General features: G+C 34.2%; 3 protein-coding genes across 6 annotated transcripts in view; 2 read left to right on the top strand and 1 right to left on the bottom strand.

Moving 5' to 3' along the window:
* LOC138331003 (acyl-CoA dehydrogenase family member 11-like) overlaps positions 1-11,786 on the bottom strand; it is a 36,232-nt gene extending 24,446 nt beyond the window's left edge. The window contains exon 1 of the mRNA XM_069278463.1: positions 11,485-11,786. Within this exon, the coding sequence (XP_069134564.1) occupies positions 11,485-11,751 (267 nt within the window). The 5' untranslated portion in view covers positions 11,752-11,786. The remainder of the gene's footprint in view (positions 1-11,484) is intronic.
* Positions 1-20,316, top strand: part of LOC138331040 (aspartate--tRNA ligase, mitochondrial-like) — a 669,399-nt gene that overhangs the window by 66,478 nt on the left and 582,605 nt on the right. The gene's annotated exons all lie outside the window — the stretch shown is intronic.
* Positions 11,767-20,316, top strand: part of LOC138331038 (transcription elongation factor SPT6-like) — a 54,485-nt gene continuing 45,935 nt past the window's right edge. Inside the window, exons 1-7 of the mRNA XM_069278493.1 lie at positions 11,767-11,889; positions 14,263-14,823; positions 15,384-15,568; positions 17,714-17,909; positions 18,397-18,478; positions 18,907-19,015; positions 19,238-19,324. Coding sequence (XP_069134594.1) covers positions 14,277-14,823; positions 15,384-15,568; positions 17,714-17,909; positions 18,397-18,478; positions 18,907-19,015; positions 19,238-19,324 — 1,206 coding nt within the window. The 5' untranslated portion in view covers positions 11,767-11,889; positions 14,263-14,276. The remainder of the gene's footprint in view (positions 11,890-14,262; positions 14,824-15,383; positions 15,569-17,713; positions 17,910-18,396; positions 18,479-18,906; positions 19,016-19,237; positions 19,325-20,316) is intronic.

Below are 20,316 nucleotides of genomic sequence, written 5' to 3'. Positions count from 1 at the left end.
ACAACTTTGTCTATTTGTATCAAGAACATTTTCCGGCATGTCATGAAAACTGTATAACTATCGAGATTCTAAAAGATTACAGAGAACTTCCACTTCATTTGGCATATGTCTGATGAGGATTTTCATTATATCATTGCTTAAATAATATCGGTACAACATAGGTCTACTGTACGGTATTTATTGTGGTAGGCCCTACGAGTATGTCCAAGCTATCAAACGATTTCACTTCATAAGTTTCCTAGTTTTACACTCGTGTTACAAAGACCTCGCTCATGGCCGTTCATGATTGTTTATTAATATCAATTGTTTTATATATAATTGCTGAACCTTCTCTCATATTTACAAGTAATAATATCGACAAAATCCTGTCATTAGTCAACCGGAGCTACCGAGGGGAGATTAATCAATTATGTGTAATGCCCGATGTCGTTCAGGTTGGTCTTTAGTGTGACCTTCTTTCAACCGGAAGTTGCGCAGATACATACACATATGCAAATTACGGGCGGAAATAAGGTCATCGGTCATCATAATTTATGCAAATTGTCTTGACCATTTTACGTAAATAGCGAGTTTATCGTACTTTTTTATGAGTCCTTGGTATCTTATTCCCAAATTAAATCATCATTATAGATATTTGTTAATTCAAAGATGTGTTATGGAAGGTAGATATGAATAAGAGGAAGATAAAGAAAAAATCGCATTTAAATGAGAGGTCAACCGCATTTAAATGAGTACAAATGTAGGTCAGCCATACGTGCTTGTATAAACACAAGGCATATACATGCCTTTGTGTTAAAAATGTTTTCCATGAAACCTGGGTTGACAAAATCTAACATTGATTATCAACATTAACTCAACAAATCTAAATTTATTCCATCTAAACTTAATAACAATTACGATGAGATCCATAAATGTTTCTAATAGAATTCTGGATAGTTATTAGCCCCTCTGGTACCTGGGGGTCAGCCCCATCATTTGTGAAATTTTCAGTTAGTAGCCCATAAGGATGCTACCAGTCAAATTTTGTTGAAATCCAACCAGAGGTCATGGAGAAGAAGTCAATTGTTGACGGACGACAGACGCCGGACGCCGTGGTATCACATAAGCTCACCTCGGTCCTTCGGACCAGGTAAGCTAAAGAGGGTATACAGCGAAAGCATGTAAGGAAAAAAAGTTGATAAGCAACCGGAGGGGAAGTGGATTGAAATTAAGTTATGCATAAAAATGTCACCGATGTTGGAGCTCAATTTGTAAGCGTGATTGGATATTGGGCGAATGAAGAAAAACTTTCGCTTTTTTTGCGAATTAGGATGAATTTATTTTCACAATTAGCCAGATAGATTCATTAATAACAATCAAAGTACTGAAAGTACTAAATGGCTCGGTCTCAATGATTGGAGGATATATTTCTAAAGTCAACATTTTTTTGGACAATAAGAAATAAAGTTTGCTAGTGTTCCTTCCAGTTTGGATTTTTGAGGATTCCTTGGACACAAAGGTGTTAAATAAGAAACATATACTAAACTCTTAGGAGCCCATTCTAATATTTCCTATGGTGTTATATGCCAAATGACTTTATAGCATCTTTAACCTTTTCCTTGTTAATTTGATGTCAATCAAAATATCCATTCTGAATTGCTATTCTCATTAAGTTCCTGGGACCAAAGTATCAGTTAACAAGTATTGTTTTGCAGCAGAGACAGACAAGAGGCATATTTTTCTATGCCAAAATGTCTTAAATATAGAATATGTCAGTCCTCAAGAAGACTTATCAATATAGTCATACCATTTCTGGTCTACTGGTCAATTGGTCTATTTTTAACAAGTTTTTGTAATTAGTCTTTTGTAAAACAGCAAGTTGATTGATATATCCAAACATGATTTAAACTAGATCTGATAAAATATCTTAAACATCTTACAGCCATTTAAACAAGAGCTGTCGGAGAACAGCAAAGCTCGCCTATTCAGAAGAAGTTGTTGTTCAAGTATTTACTATTTAAACATCGAAATATGACAAATTAACAGACTAAAAAACCCTAAAGGGCCCCAAATTGGTTGCATTATCACGTTCAGCATCCATACACATTAGGAAAATAAAATCATAAACATTTATGATGACTTAAGCTTAAACAATAGACAAAATAGAAACTTGCTCAAATACTTTAACGTGAAATATGACAAATTAACAGACTCAAAAAAAACCTAAAGGGCCCAAAATTGGTTGTATTATCACGTTCAGCATCCATACACATTAGGAAAATAAAATCAGAAACATTTATGATGACTTAAGCTTAAACAATTGACGAAACAGAAGCTTGCTCAAAAACTTTAACGTGAAATGGGACGCCAACGCTGACGCCGACGCCGACGCCGGGGTGACAACATTAGCTCCCCCTATTCTTCGAATAGGCGAGCTAAAAACGTCTGGTCTATTTTCATGTTAAGTATACATTATGCCAAAAAGTAATCATTCTACATTTTATTCCAATATCAATTGGGTATCTTGTTAGCTCGCCATAAACCATGAATTGTTTTATACACTTTTTTAACTTGAGGAAATTACAAATGATTTTTTCTACAATATTTGTATTTTCAAATCCCCATACTTCTGATGAGTATAATAAAACTGGCATTACAAGTGACTAAAATATTTTCAGTTTAAAATCAACAGGAAGGGATACATTCCTTTGTTTCTTAAAAATAGTAGACACTGATTTAATTGTTTGTTCAGCAGTTTTTTCCTTTTCTTTAAAAACGCTACCATTAATGTTAAAAAATATACATAGATATGTATACCCTTCTTATCAAAATAATTCTATATCCCATAACGTAAACTGGTGTTGTTGGGCCAATTTACGTTTTGAGAATATTTCAACTTTTATCTTTCTGATATATTAGATTATAATTTCCATGTAATGCAATAATGTAATGCAATATTATTCAAATCCGTTTAACATTTGTTGTAGAACAGTGTCATCGCCATATAAAATGATAAAAGTTTGGGATACATTTCAATATTATCTGTAAATAATTTGTCAATAGTTGTCAGACAATTAACATTCTTTTTCCGCCAGATAAGATTCCAAGTCATCAAGGTATATTGAAAATAGGAAAGGAGATATAAATAAGGTACCATACTGTGCATGTATATGTTCAATGTAAATTAAAAATGTAAGCTGATCTTGCAGAATTGCCTTACAGCGTTATAATAAATGCAGTTGTCTCATTGCATTGGATATAATTGATTTAAGGCAGTTCATGTGGCGACCGAAAAAGGTAAAATCACCATTTTCAGAGTGATCAGAGAAGATTGATAGTCAAGGAGGGAAAACATAAGACAACCTGTGTTATGCAAATTAATATCTAATTTATTTTGAATAAAGTATGCCGAAGATGATGATTAGTGTATTATTAACAATAATCTTAATATGTTTTCTAAAAATATTAACAACTAATGTCATATTGTGTTATAAATTTAATGTTTTATTTATTCTTTTTATTTCAAGCATGTAGATGTCATAAAAATAAACAAATACCAAGTATATGCATATTAAAGTAAAATTCACAAATCACAACACTAATGTGTATTGTATATATGGAATGAAGATGATGATGGTAATTATTTGGATAAAAAATGTTTACAACATTAAATGTATTATATATATGGAATTTGAATATGATGATAGTAATTATTTTCATATCAAAAACTATTACAGTATTAAGCTACCACAGTTGAAAATGATTTATTTCATTTTGTTCACACATTTTTTCTCCTGGACTGGTTCCAATTGAAATGATACTTGCATGTAGACATTCTGTAAAACATAAGAAAACAATAAATGTATTAACAGAGTAATTACCGAAAAGGCTAATATCATATAATTAAACATTTTTTTTTATAAATAACAATACCAGTTTAGAGTAAATATTATTGAAATTTATTTTCTGTTGTTATTTAGTCCTCCTGTTCTTTGGAGTTTTGTCCTTCATAAATTGATTGTAATACAGCAGTTGTCATATAATGTATCTGATAATGTGCACACAGAAGTATAAGTATATGCATATGCATGTGTGCATGGGCACGGTGATAAGTTTATTTTGCCGAGTAAAAAGTTCAAAGAACTAGTATTGTTCATACTCAAAGATGTAATCGCACTAAAAACAGTGATCGTGTAGGCTTTTGTGTGATTGCATTTGTAAGGGGTGTATCTCTGAACGCCAACATTTTGGATTTAGCTGTAGGGTAGTTTGTTGTGACAGTGGTTATAGTCTTTTTCCTAAAGGCAGACCCAATGCCACAGGTAAATTTACCTGTAAAAGTTACCTGTGTTGATACTTATCTAAGTGTATATTGATTAATTTTCATTTCAATAAGTGTTCATATTTAAAGATGCTCCACCGCTGACAAATGGTATTTTTTCACTATCCAAAACAGGAGCAGACGATTTAATATTTTTCTTCAGTCACAAAAGTTACTTACTTTACACCATTACCACCATTGAAAAGTTTGAGCTTCTAATTTTACTTCAAGTTAAAAATATGAAAAATAATTAATTGCATCCCGAAAAAATTCCGTGGCACTATATCTTATATAGAATGAAATAATGATTGGGCATGCACTGAAGGCAAAAAAAAAATTTATGTTATTTTTTGTGTGAATTAGGCATATATATACACGATTAAACACCAATTATTGTTCAAGTGATGAATATGATTTATGCTCTGTTGGCGGTGGAGCATCTTTAACATCAGATACATATATACATAATATATGTTTCTGTTAATATCTATGAAAATATGACAATAGAATCTATGAATAAAATTAAATTAAATTCACAATGATTTTATTTCAAGAATTTTAAAGATTTCCTTGATATATCTAAAATCTCTGGTATAAATCTCATTAGATTTTCAATAGATTGATACTAAAATCAAGCAAAATTCTTTGAAACTTATTTCACATGGAAGTAACTTTACCATTCAGTGATATCAAAGAAAAAATCCAAAAAGGAATTATCCAGTTTCAACTTAGTGTAACACTAATTTGATTAAAAGTTTGAAATAATATAAGCCTTTTGCCTGTTGAAAAGTGATATATTTCCACAAGGTCTTCCATATATGTCTGTTAAGTGACCTTATATACATATATAGTACATGTACATGTAACATCTGCGTTAATAACCTACCAAAGAGTAAGTGAATTTATGTCAAATATGATTTCCAAATTTTACTTGTACTTGACTGACCTTTTTAAGTTAACAGAACATACAATATATTTTGAAAGTTGCATTAGGATGCATCATTTATCATAATTATATAATTTTCCTGCTTTCTTATCCTAAGGTGGTATTTCTAGATCAGCGTGATGTTACATTATAATGTAAATGTACATGTACATTTGTATATCATTATAGCAAAAGAGCACCCAATTATTAAACTGTTGTCCGTTAACAGCGCAGTAAAATTATATATATTTTTGTGAATGTTAGAAATAACATATAAATTTCTTTCCTATGGTTGAATTTCGGTCAAACATTGTTACTAGATACAAATTGGTATATGTACTATAATCTTTAAACAGAAAAAATAGAAAACTGTTAATTTGGTATTCTGAGCACTAAAAGTTTGCAACATTTTGAGAATTACAAGACCTTCAACATATGGACTTGAAATAATTTTGCCAGTATTGCAACATTAACATCTATAATGTGTATTAAAATGAATATGGTTAAGACCCTAAGTAACAGTCTTCAATCTCATTTCATTTAGTATTTTTACATTATTAAGTGACTTCTAAAAATATTTTGTATCAAAAATACATATAGAGCATTAAACCCCAATGATATATTATTACCAATGTTTATAAAACATCATAATGTGTGTTTGTGTCGGCTTCAATAGATTACCAACTTAAACTATAATCAACAGGTCAAAATTTCCGACAATATTAATTTAAACTTTTGTGATATTGTTTTTCTCCACTCATTTTCTAACCAAATACTTCACGGTGTACGTCTATGCGATAAGAGAAATCATGCGCAACTATGCACGGTCACAAGAAATGAAAGTTGGCTAAGAATGTAGCCCTACTGGAACTCCTATGTCAAAACAGAATACTGTTACATTAGAATATACACTGATCAAGAAACCTGTTTTTCTGATAAAATTGAGATATGATTTGTAAAAAAATATTTCACCTGGAACTCAAAATGCATCGTTCTTAATAATCCACATGTAGCTCCATATTAATTCACTGATTATCTTTGATTAATAATTTACGTTGTATATAATACGGAATATATTGAAGGAATTTTTATCCAAAACCCACCAATGTTACCTATGATACTGATTGAAATACAGGTAAATCTCAAGTGACTTTACAGGTGAAAATAAAGACAGCTTATATGAAACAGTATATAATTGCCTTCCTATTGTTTCCTAAAACAACACCTACCTGTTGTTGATAAATATGTTGGCGTTAAGAGAACACCCCTTTGTAAGACTGTGCCAGGTGGTAGAGATTAGTTCCGCTCGAGTGATCACACAATGCAAGTGAGAATCGGGAGTATGTTTATGTAAGTTTTAATTACTAATCTTTGATGATTGTTGATAAAATATAACTCAGGATAATTGCTAAACATTTAACCGTTTTCTCCACGTTTGTTGTAGATTGAAACAGCTTTTTAAGTGCCGTTCTACGGAAGAATCATGAAAAAGAAATCGGCATTTTCATCGATCTACAAATGAAGTAGTCCAAAAAAAATCTCACTTCGAGTTATACGAACATTTTATGTATGATTTTTGTCATTCGGACCAAAAATACTTCGTTAATTACGTAGTTTACTGAATACGTTATATATATTATTAGAACGTCAAGCTCCTGTAGGCCTACATGTGATGAAAGTGGCTAAAATGTTTTTAGTGACAACCTCTATACGTGCTTTAATATGTATATATATATAATTATCGATAGTTATGGATGTGGTAAATATTCATACCTTGTTAACTGCCGTAAGTTGGAAGATTACGCCAGCTTGGACATTTAGAAAATGTTCATCGTCTCTCACGCGCTATTTGATCAGTTTACAAAGTTTATCCTAAATTTTATTAGAGTTGTCTTTCTTCCATTGTGGATTTACACGTACATGTGGCATAACGCAGCCGTGATAAACAAATCTCCATTTCGTCCTGAGATTTATTTGCTCCCGAACTAATATGATTCAAATTACAAAAATCATTATTGTAAAAATTTTGATGTTTGAGGTGAAACATTGATTTCATTTTTTCCGTTGCGGGATAATTGTCACTAGTAGGGCCAAAACGCGTGGGGCGAAGCGAAGCATTTTCGGGACGAAACGTCTTCATGCATTGTTAACAACATTTTCGGGACGGAAAGTCTAGATACATTGTAAACAATTCAAGTGAAAATTTTCCAACCTAAGATCATTTGGATAGTGTATATGGTAAGGATATGAAAGCAGTTATCTACTTCTCCTATTTCAACATTACAGATACGCTTATTTCAGTAACTTTCATATTCAAAATTTGCTATTTAAAATTCCCGGTAAAATCAAAGTTGTTGAATACACTGCCGTTAGGAGCGCTAGTATCTGCGAGCAAGTTCTAAGCCAATCATATTGAGGAAATTGACTGAAAGAGAATTTTGCAACCACGATCACAATGGCGAGGTGATCCTCGCCAAAAATGCGAATGGGTAGCGTGAGCCCAGTAGTAAAAGTTGTTGAAATGAAAATATAAATTTAGTTTCCATTTTATTGCAATGACCAATTTCTTATTTATTTTTTGTTTGTTTATTTATTTATTTCACTTTTTCTTATTAATTATTATCATTAATATTAAAGGGACATTTCACTCAGGCTAATTCTTTTACATAACCAAGAAGCAAAATATAGCATCAATGTATTATTCTACATTTCTTATGAAACATGTAACGTAAAACATTGACAAATTCCACGACATTGTTAAGTATTTTAATTAATATCGTTGAAATATCAAATCGAGATCAATATGTTTAAGCAGGTACAATATGGACGCTATACCCATACCCGAGCCAAAGTAATGCACGTTAAACAAATATAAACTACATATAACCACTGAGAAGGTGATAAAATGATTTTTAGGCAAGACAATTCACCTAATAAGGTAAACACACTACTGTCAGAGCGATTTGAGCAGTTCTAAACAAAAGTTGCATTTCTCTACGAGCAAGGGACAGGGTTCGACATACAAGAAGTTCAACCACAATGTGTAATGGAGGACAGCGAGCAAGTTTGAACATCTACACACATGTCACAACCATGGGCTTTTCAGGCATATCACAGTAAAATTGACTAATTTAATTTCCATTAGAACTGGTTTTTTCCGATACATGTACAAATTTAATGTTCTCTTAGACTGAATTGTCCCTTTAAATAAAAGATCTTAATCCAATTTCAAAGTTCCACTCTACCTTTTCTAAACGGCTTTGAATTTTTAAAATAGAAATGGAAAATGAGATTGACAATTTCATATAGTTGCAAAAGTTATTAGCTTACTTGGAACCTACCAGTTGTCATGATTTGGGAAAAATGAATTGTTTGTATCTCATGAAACACATTATTTCCACAACAAGAGGCCCAAGGGCCTTAACGGTCATCTGACTACATATATATATATACCTTGGCAATAGATGTAAAGGGAATTAGATATATGGTGTCATGGTTAAAAAATAAAAACACTTGGTCATGACCATGTAAGGATCATTTCATGCAAGTTTCAGTCAAACTGCATGGGTAAAACTTTAGAAGAAGTTCAAAATGTGTTTTCAAGATGGCAGCTTTGGTGGCCATCTTGGTTTTTGGGTCAACCCGTCAAACAACACTTTGTTGGGACAATGTCAGTATCCTTAAAATTAATCAGACAAGTTCCAGCAAAATCGCACTGGAAGAACTTAAGAATAAGTTCAAAATATATTTTCAAGATGGCGGGAGTGGTGGCCATCTTGGATTTCAGATCAACATAAAATATAAAAACACTTGGTCAGGACCATGACAAGGATCATTTCATATGCAAGTATCAGCTAAATCACACTGGCAGAATTTGAGAAGTTCAAAATTCAAGATATAAGCCTAATTGACACCTGACCTTGAAAGAAAGTCAAGGTCATTCATTTCAATAACTTTGGTAACCCTTCATCCCAGCATGCCACAGGCCAAATATGAGTACTCTGGGCCTTACAGTTATTGAGAAGAAGTAGTTCAAAGATTTCAGCCTATTTGAGCTCTGTGACCTTGAAAGTAGGTCAAGGTCAATAATGTTCACAACTTTGGTAGCCCTACATCCCAGCATGCTACAGGCAAAATATGAGTACTCTGGGCCTTATGGTTATTGAGAAGAAGTCGTTCAAAGATTTTAGCCTTTTTGACCCCTGTGACCTTGAAAGTAGGTCAAGGTCATTCCTTTTCACAACTTTTGTAGCTCTTCATCCCAGCATGCTACGGGCCAAATATGAGTACTCTGGGCCTTATGGCTATTGAGAAGAAGTCGTTCAAAGATTTGAGCCTATTTGACCCCTGTGACCTTGAAAGTTGGTCAAGGTCATAAATTTTCACAACTTTGGTAGTCCTTAATCCCAGCATGCTACAGGCCAAATATGAGTACTCTGGGCCTTATGGTTATTGAGAAGAAGTCGTTCAAAGATTTTAGCCTTTTTGACCCCTGTGACCTTGAAAGTAGGTCAAGGTCATTCCTTTTCACAACTTTTGTAGCTCTTCATCCCAGCATGCTACGGGCCAAATATGAGTACTCTGGGCCTTATGGCTATTGAGAAGAAGTCGTTCAAAGATTTGAGCCTATTTGACCCCTGTGACCTTGAAAGTAGGTCTAGGTCATTAATTTTCACAACTTTGGTAGCCCTTCATCCCAGCATGCTACAGGCCAAATATGAGTACTCTGAGCTTTACAGTTCTTGAGAAGAAGTCGTTCAAAGATTTCAGCCTATTTGAGCCCCGTGACCTTGAAAGTAGGTCAATGTCATAATTTTTCACAACTTTGGTAGCCCTTCATCCCAGCATGCTACAGGCCAAATATGAGTACTCTGGGCCTTATGGTTATTGAAAAGAAGTTGTTCAAAGATTTGAGCCTATTTGACCCCTGTGACCTTGAAAGTAGGTCTAGGTCATTAATTTTCACAACTTTTGAAGCCCTTCATCCCAGCATGCTAGAGGCAAAATATGAGTACTCTGAGCTTTACAGTTCTTGAGAAGAAGTCGTTCAAAGATTTCAGCCTATTTGAACCCTGTGACCTTGAAAGTAGGTCAAGGTCATAAATTTTCACAACTTTGGTAGCCCTTCATCCCAGCATGCTACAGGCCAAATATGAGTACTCTGGGCCTTATGGTTATTGAGAAGAAGTCGTTCAAAGATTTCAGCCTTTTTGACCCCTGTGACCTTGAAAGTAGGTCAAGGTCAATAATTTTCACAACTTTGGTAGCCCTTCATCCCAGCATGCTACAGGCCAAATATGAGTACTTTAGGCCTTATGGTTATTGAGAAGAAGTCGTTTGAATGGAAAGTTTACGCACGGCGCTCGGCGGACGGCGGACGCCGATGGACGGTGCATGATGACTATAGGTCATCCTGACCCTTCGGGTCAGATGACCTAAAAACAAAGCAACACTATCAAGTATTCGTCAACAGCTCCAGACATTCAGAAATCTCGTCGCACAGTAGATTATAACACAAGCAAGACTACTGGTTGCATCCCAGTACCGTTAATACTACACTTATCATCACCTTCTGAACAATTTAATTTAAATAAATTAAATTTTAATTTTCATAACGTCTTATGTTTCCCGCCGCCTTCATCATTATTTTGCACATTATATTAGTCGACTTTCACTGTGCCAGATGGCAAAACAGCGCCATAAACCTTCACTATTAACATAAATTACATGGGGAATCTTGCATTTGTTTGATGTTGTAACCTTAATGTTAAGCCGTCAATAAGGCCATTCAGGCTGACGTCACACTGGTCAGAACAAAAGATTAGGCCACGCCCACTGGTGATCTAAATTGGCTTGGGTTTAGTAGAGACATATAGTGAGAAAATTACAGGTAAGTTGATTACTACCGACACAGAAATGTCGGCGAAAATTGGAAGACATCATCTGAAAGGGAATAATCCAATCTCCATTTTGGTATATGACATTTAAGGATCGGTCCGAAAATAAGGAAGAAATCATTAATTAAAAATTTACTCTGTACAGTACGTAACACAAAGCCAAACCACCAAAGTTAGACCACCAGACCACTGGCCATTGTGACGTCACTAATTACTGTATGAATGGGCTTATATAATTCTTTCTCTGTTATTATTGTTTTAAAACTCAATTTTTGCTTCAGAGGTAGTGGGCCTATATTAATGCAGAAAAAAAAATGTTTTCTTCAGCCAAAAGAAATTGTTGATCTGTTTCACGTTCTTACATCCGAGGGAATGTGTCGTTTCAGATAGGAATGAAGAGTTTGGTCTTCTCTATAATGATTTCCGAGTGATGGCTTCTCTTGAAAAAAATTCCCAACTTTTGCCCTTGCAAATGGAACAACATATAAGTTTGATTCGCTGTTCTTTTGATTGTCAACTGTTTTAGTAGTTGTGTTCAGTGACGTAAAAGCAGTGATATGTCTCAGTATATTCCTTGTTCCTGAATGAAATGGAAGAAGCAAATTCCTTTTAAATAAAAATCGGTGCATTTTGTGTTTCGTTATCTTCGGCTTTCACATTACACGAATTCGAGTGTTCTCCCTTCCCGGAAATATGATTTCAGCCAATCAAAACTCCTGATAGAAAGCACCGACTCGACTTCAGCCATCTTGTTTATGGACAGAGAGGTAATATTTACAAATGAACGTTATATAGCTCGAAACAAATATATTTGAGAATGTTTGAATAAAATAAGGATTGGCAAGGCAATCTTACTTCATATCTGTTGAGGGAATCTTCATTTACCGAAAGAAACTTTGAGGAGTTAGTAAAAACCGGTTTGTTTTATTATTGATTTCGAACACATGTGATTAAAATAACGAAAATGCGTAAAACAACTTTTAAGTCTTTTTAAACTTTTACATTTAACTAGTGTTGTTAAGATACAAATTGCTTTCTGAACTTCACATAGAACATCAAGAATCTTAGCACAAAAGCCTTGTAGTATCCAACCTTCGCAGTTCCTTTTAAATAGTGCCTCAAATTTGAAATTTGTCTGCATATAGGCCTAGATTATTTCGTTCATTCGTCACTTTTAACTTTTAGTATACTGTAGGCCTAGCTCCTCTCCAGATTTATTAACCTACGGTAATCACCAATATCTGACATCTATTTGTCCATTGTGTATGGTTTATTCAGATGGAAGACCAAATGTCAACACTTTATGATGGAAAAGCTTATTTCTGAAGGGTTGGATTTCCATGCTAAAGACTTTATTATGATACTTCTGTCAATTGAAGCCTGTTTCGAAGGAAACATTTGAATGTCTTCATTTTATTATACAAAACTTTTACAAAAGTTGAACCATTTCATAAGATGAAGTCATCATGTTGATTGTAAATTTTCTATGACATTGAAATGGGTTTAATTGTTACACAATTACTGCTGAAAAAATGTTTATTAGTGCAGGGGTTTCAATATCATGCATAGTGTTTCCCACAGGAAAAAAAGGGGCATGGTGCTGGGTTTTGAAAAGGGCACTTTGACCGCGATAAATAACCATCAGAGGGGCACAAAGGTTATATCGACAACTTCCAATACAAGGGAAAATCTTTAAAACTGTCTTGTTGTTTATGTAATTCTGGTTCAACTGTCTTGATGAAAATTTATATCATTTAAATGCTTTAAACTCTCTTAGTTCCTAAGTAATATCAGGACATCTATTTAATTATTCTGAGTGAACAAAATGATTTTGGAAATTGTTATCTGCCGATCATATGATCATGACTATAATTGATTCACAAGAAAGATCTAACTTTCATTTATATTAATTAAAAGAATGGGAAAAATGCAAAATGTATTACTTTATTTCAATCGTATTACCTTTATTTTAATATATATCTTTTTTGAAATATCAAAAATACTGTATTAAATTGAATAAGATAACATGTTTCATAATAATGGATAATGAATTAAAAAAATGTTCTCAATTTACAAGTACTAAATTCAGAAAATACAGATAATTATGTAGTATTCAAAATATTTTAGTTTAATCTGATAGAGAAAAAAATTGATTTCTTTTTAATTTGATTTATTTTAATTACTTTGCTATTAATAATTTTATTATTATTAATATATTTTTTCTAAAAATAAATTCACATCGAAATTTTTAAAAAATAATACCGTTTTCATTTTTAAAAACGTGAATATTTGTAAAAATCCTGAAATTCAATACCTCCGGATCTACTTTTACAATACACCCAAAATGGTGGCCATTACGATCAAAAATCTTGTGACATCCATCACATATAGATAGGCCTATTTAACATTAAAAACGTGAGTAAATAATTTGCAGTTGTAAGCAGTATTTGTTTTTTGAAGTAATGCTCACTATCTGTAGTCATAAAACTTATTGAAAGGCCAGCTGATTGTTTTCTAGGCTGCCGATCATACATGCAGCTGCTCAGACTTCAGCTTACATAATACACAGAACTGAAAGTGACACCACAAGCCAAGGTGGAAATAGCCCAAGGCTGCTAATTAGGGCCCTTGGGGTGTTGGTCAGGGGGTCAGGGAGTGGTCACACCTCTTTTGTTTACTTAACTATCAAGTCATTGCCTGGTATTTTGGTAGTGAAGTAAAAGTGTACTGGGGACAAATGGGGCAAGGCGTTAGGTAATAGGGGCATGGCGTCAGGTAAAAAGGGCACGGCGCGGCGCCATGCTAATCGGGGCTGTGGGAAACACTAATGCAGTACCCGGTACATTTTGCCAGTTAAACCTAGCTGTGGTACCACCTGATTTGGGCTAAATTACATTAGATAGCATATATACAGATGGTATAGAAAAGTACCCCCTGAAATTGAAATTGTACCGCCTCTCCCAAAAGATAATGAAACCCCTGTAAGTGTTTTATACATTCTTTCCATCCTGCAATTGGCTTAACTGCAAAACTCTATTATTACTACTGAACTGAACATTTTACAAGTTAATTGTACTCATCAGATAATACCGATATTGTACTAACTTTTGTATGTAAATTTATGCTTTTTTCCTGTTCAGATCTTCCATACAAGATGTCTGGTTTTTTGAATGATGAAGCAGATGTGTCCGATGTTAGCTCAGATGATGGAAATGCCAGTAGAAGAGGAGGATCAGTATCTGGTACTTCAGTGAGGTCAAGGTCAGGCTCACGGTCCAGATCCCGATCAAGGTCATGGTCAGGGTCAAGGTCCCGATCTGGATCACGGTCCAGATCTAGATCAGGCTCCAGGTCTGGATCAGGGTCACGTTCAGGTTCAGGCTCAAGGTCCCGATCTAGATCAAGGTCAGGTTCAAGATCAAGATCTGGCTCCAGGTCAAGGTCAGGTTCCAGATCAATGTCACGCTCAAGATCAAGGTCAGGATCCCGTTCAAGATCAGGATCAAGGTCAAGGTCTGGATCACGGTCTGGGTCAGGTTCACCAGCTAGATCAAGGTCAAGGTCTGGCTCAGGATCAGGATCAGGTTCAGACATTGCACAGCCAAAGAAAAAGAAGAGAAAGAAAGAAAAGAAATTGAAAAAGAAGAAGAGCAAGCAGATCACAATAGATGACGATGATGATGAAGAAGAGGAAGAAGATGGTAAGATCAAAGAAGAAAAAATGGGTTTACCTAATTGACATAGCATATAGCTACTTTTTTAACAGAAATGGACGAATTATATATATCATAATCCTGAAATTTCAAAACCATGAAATTTTATTTTCTTAAATTTAATTCAGATTTTTAGAAATTATAGTATTAGATATAAAGTGGTTCCATGATAATCCAGGCTCCAATAGTCTGGAAAACTTACAATATGAACAGAAATGTCAGGGACAAATTTCAGTAACATTATTTATACTCAATAGTCTGGAATTTTGGATTCTAAATCCGGATCTTCGTTTTGGGAACAGAATGATGTTTTCATTAAGAAATTACAGCAATAAATTGACTTGGGGATATTTTTTAGCATTCAAATTTTATGTAAACTGTTCTTATATTGAAAGAGAGTATTTGAAGGCACTGAAATATCAAAGTGAGAAATGTGGACCCTCTGGCCCATATTTATGTTATTCACTTCATGAGTTTATTCTTCTCAGATTGATTCATTATTATATTATCAACAAAGTAATTCATATTTAAGAAACCATTTACTTCAGATGAGGAGAGAATACGAGAGGAAATGAAAGACCTGATCAATGATGAGATTGAAGAAGAAGATGAAAGTGGAGACGAAAGCGATAGTGGCAAAAGAAAGCATGAAGATGATTCAGAAATTGATGACCAGCTTGACGATGATGATCTCGATCTTATCCAGGAAAACTTGGGAATTCGTATCAAAAAGGTATTATGCTTGGAAGAACTGAATGAGAAATCAGTACACTTGAAAATAGATAGTTGAAAGCAATATCACAGCAGTTGATAAACCAGGGCATCCAGTAGTATCAAAATTTCAAGAGGCGGTAGCTTAAAAATCCTGAGGATCAAATCAAAATCCTGAATTGATTCTGAAGTCTTATGATAACACCAAAGCTGATTCTACTATCATATTAAGGCCGCTAAACGGCCCCATTTCCCTTCAAGCGGCCCGATTTAAAATTGCCTGAATGTTCTTAAAATTCTCAACAGCTTGCCTGTGAGCTGTGACTTTTACGTAAAAAAGTTGTAAGATTATCCGTAAATTTCGGTTCTGTATTTTAGTCATGCCATTTCAAGCGTTTAGATGATGTGTAGCGCTTGGATGCAAGCGTCTTATGTGATCAAAATATCAAACAAGCTTAGATGAAATAATTCATGTTGAAAACATAAAAAAAGGCAAGTGGGATTTATAAAAAAAAACGCTTTGATGAATTGATATACAATGAAGTTAATATAAATGAACTAGTTAACAACACAGACACATTGTTTTTTCCTAGAAACAACTGAACAATCATCTGGCAGTCTGCGCATAAGACAGGCGACAGTCTAAAGGCACATCTGTCACTTTGTTTATCACTTTATATTGGCTGTTTATTTGAAATAGTATAAAACAGTAATTACTTTGAGTCATGTAAATAATGATATCACTACAAGATTTTGCAAAATTTCCCCACAACTTTGTACTGAGTAATATGAACAGTTCGCCGGCCGTTGGTGTGCAAAGTGAAATTGAAGTCTGAAAATTGAACAATATGATGACGATTATGTCAGATATGGATGAATAACTAATTTAAGTCATGGTACTATCGCGTCTAGCAAAGTGTTAGATTTAAATTAAATAAGAAAATGTGGTGATGTCGAAAGAATTCCCCTAAAAGTATGAAAATCCCAATCCAGCTGCCAAGGGCGCCGTTTGAAAAATGGTGGAATCGGCCTTGAGCACATTATGGAACTAATTAACATGTACAATGGATATAGATGAATTTTTAAAGCAGCTAGCCAAACAGATTTATTAAGGTAGGTGGGTGTTGGACCCATCTCAGGTTGATGCTTGCACATCTGCTGACTTTCGATTTTGACAGTTCACCAGATAAACAAGCGATAGCTATGTCAACAACCTTTCATGTATTTATAATCATTACGGGTACTTGATATTTTTGCAGTTTACAAATAGAAATGGGGTTTTCCAGCATTTTTTCTGCATTATTAGCGTGTTTCCCAGTCAGTATATGGCTTCAGATGATGACCTAGTTTTGGTCGCTGGCAGTAGATTTGCTGTACAGTACACTTTCTGAAAATAAGGCACATGCTTTAGCGGGGTATTCAACACACATGGTTTATAGGTAACATCGGGGTATTCAACACACATGGTTTATAGGTAACATCAGGGTATTCAACACACATGGTTTATAGGTAACATCGGGGTATTCAACACACGAGGTTTATAGGTAACATCGGGGTATTCAACACACATGGTTTATAGGTAACATCGGGGTATTTAACACACATGGTTTATAGGTAACATCGGGGTATTCAACACACATGGTTTATAGGTAACATCGGGGTATTCAACACACATGGTTTATAGGTAACATCGGGGTATTCAACACACATGGTTTATAGGTAACATCGGGGTATTCAACACACATGGTTTATAGGTAACATCGGGGTATTCAACACACATGGTTTATAGGTAACATCGGGGTATTCAACACACATGGTTTGTAGGTAACATCGGGGTATTCATCACACATGGTTTGTAGGTAACATCGGGGTATTCAACACACATGGTTTATAGGTAACATCGGGGTATTCAACACACATGGTTTATAGGTAACATCGGGGTAAACAACACACATGGTTTATAGGTAACATCGGGGTATTCAACACACATGGTTTATAGGTAACATCGGATCTGTAGGATAGATTGGTTTTAAAATGAAGCAATCAAAATTTGTTTTTGCAGCGGGTTTTCATGTCATACTGACATAATTCTAGTTCAAATCTTCATTGATTCATAATTCATAACATATGATAGAATGTATCAAAATTTCTTTTTGTTTTGTTACAGACCAAGAAACTGAAGCGAATCCGTATGATGTCTGATGATGAGGAAAGTGATAAAGAAGAAGAAAAAGATCGTGATGCTATTGCAGAAGAACTGTTTGAGCATGGTGAAGGCGAGGATGGTGAGGAAATGGAGGACGTGCCTGAACGACCAGAAACAACTGAGTACCAGGATCTGGAGGAGTCTGAAGATGAAGACGGTAATAATCCTCAGAGTATAATTAGGGACTTCCAAAATTTCTTTTGTTTAGGTAACAGAACACTAGAGCTCTTTAATAAAGGCCAAACAGCGTCCTGAAATATACAAATACCTCATAGAATTAAAATAAGTAGTTTTATACAGATTTACACAAATTGACTATTTACTATTCTTAATAATGTATTCGCCGTAATTAACGCCCAGGGAGCTTAAATAATTGTAACAAAGAGGGCGCTTATTAAATAAAACCAAAATATAAGTTGAGGACGAAAAGAGTCTGCCATATTTTAAATCTTGCTGTACTCATGGTACATTAATCTGTTAAATTAATCATGCATATGACTTTTCTGTACCTTGATAATGAATTATAAAAGTAGAATTTTTGCAACATTTTTTTTTTTAAAAACTTTGCAACAGCTTGTGTAATTCTTGAAAATGAGGTTTTATATCGTTTATATTTTTTCTGATAATTTGTTCATCTGAAACAGACATGGATAATTTCATTGTCAATGAGGATGGGGAACCAGTTAAAAAAGCCAAGAAGAAACGTCACATCATCCACTCAGACGCGTATGTATATCAAGTATATTACATACCAGTTCAACAGTATTAATTTTTGTAACAAATTCTTTGATATTAACGTTTATCAGAATCATTTTATGCCATAATGTGTTAAACTTCAGTCCAGTGTCATATTTCAAGTGGGGTGTGTGTTTGGGAGGGGAGAGGGTGTGATAAATAAATAAAGGTTAAATTTGAATTTTTATGACCTTTAATTTGATTTTATTACAGACATATTTTTGATGCAGGTATTTTCTATCTGATGCTAAAATCTTATATCTTAAATGATCAATTCCTAAATGAATCTTTTATCGATCATGCATATGTATGTCTCATTTCAAGTATTAAAGTACTTAGTTGTAATTAGATCCTTATTCCATCTAATTACTGTTACGAGGTAATTTTCACTATCTATGTTCTATTTACTATGGACACAGTGCTCTACAAGAAGCACAGGATATTTTTGGAGTAGACTTTGATTTTGAGGAGTTTGACGATTATGCAGAGGGAGAAGACGAAGAAGAAGAGGAGTTTGAAGATGATGAGGTAGGTCATTTTCATCTCAGGCAGACTTGTTGTTTTGGCCAGTAAAACTCTGTTATACCTAAACTTTTAATTGTATGCTTCCCTTCATAGTTACAAAACAGTCAACAGACTTATCGCATTAGTCATATTTGATTTTTTTGACGAAGTTTCGACAAACAATTTGTCAGAAAATATTTAGTTCTCTTACATTTCCTTGTGAAAACTTAATTGGATTTCTTACAGTACATGGAAGAAGATGAAGACGGAGTTGCTCGACCAAGGACGAAAAAGGTTGGACGAAAGAAGGGGAAAAAGAAGGGCATCTATGACGTAAGTTTTTCACTATTTGGTTAATTTCTTATTGTTCTCAATGCTCCAATTCATATTGGAAAAAGTAATTATTGGTAGTTGGTGAAATATATGCGCTATATTTTAGGGCTGAAACGATTAGTCGAATAATCGTAGGCGATTAGATTAATGAAGCTAATCGCTGATAATTGATTAAAGATTTATTAATCGTTAATCGTAACATGCATAGCAAGTGCATTGCAAGCTGACTAAACACGTTGACAGATCATGGATTTCTGAGTAAGCCATTCCGACTGGAGTTTCATCTCTTTATGTACATGTTTTGAACTCAACAAAGCATATATGATGTGAGAAAATCTTGTTAAATTATGTCTCTGTGGAAGTTAAAGTCATTAATCGATGAAAAAGTGGATGTCATGAGAAAGCTTGCAACACGCTGTTCGCCAATTTTCACTAGCGATCGACTCCATGTTGTTACGTCACGGAGGCCTAATCGCCGCCGGGACGCTCGGGAGCGGAAGGAGCAGTAATCTTGAACATTTAAATTTTACTAATGCATGGGTTTATCATATAAAAAGAATGTTTTTGTTCATATTCTAATTGAAGATAAAAGTTGTTGATTTATTTAATTTTTTTGATCACGGAAATAAAAAAGTTCATTGACAAAAATTTGGTCATGTCGCTCCGTGGCGATCCAGATTTGGTTAATTAGTCATATGTGTGAAGGTCACGGCAAAACAGCGGGTTAGCAGACTTGATATAAACGATGTTATGGAAGACGATACAGGAATGGAATTCAGAGCTTATTTGGGATAAAATACGTTTGTTTTGTCAATAAATCTATTCTTATTTGTTGGTAGGCTTATATTATATAAGGCATGTCCTCTGTCCTATTGTACAGTAGGTGTTAGTATTAGTTGATAACAAAACATGGCGGACGTTTTCAGTAGTCAGTAGTGAAACAATATAGTTGCCTTCAATTCAAACGATTAATCGATTACATGCGACCGAAT

This window comes from Argopecten irradians, chromosome 9 (assembly GCF_041381155.1).
Source record: "Argopecten irradians isolate NY chromosome 9, Ai_NY, whole genome shotgun sequence".
Lineage (NCBI taxonomy): Eukaryota > Metazoa > Mollusca > Bivalvia > Pectinida > Pectinidae > Argopecten > Argopecten irradians.
Note: the sequence above shows the minus strand (reverse complement) of the source record. Positions and strands in the feature narration are given on the sequence as shown.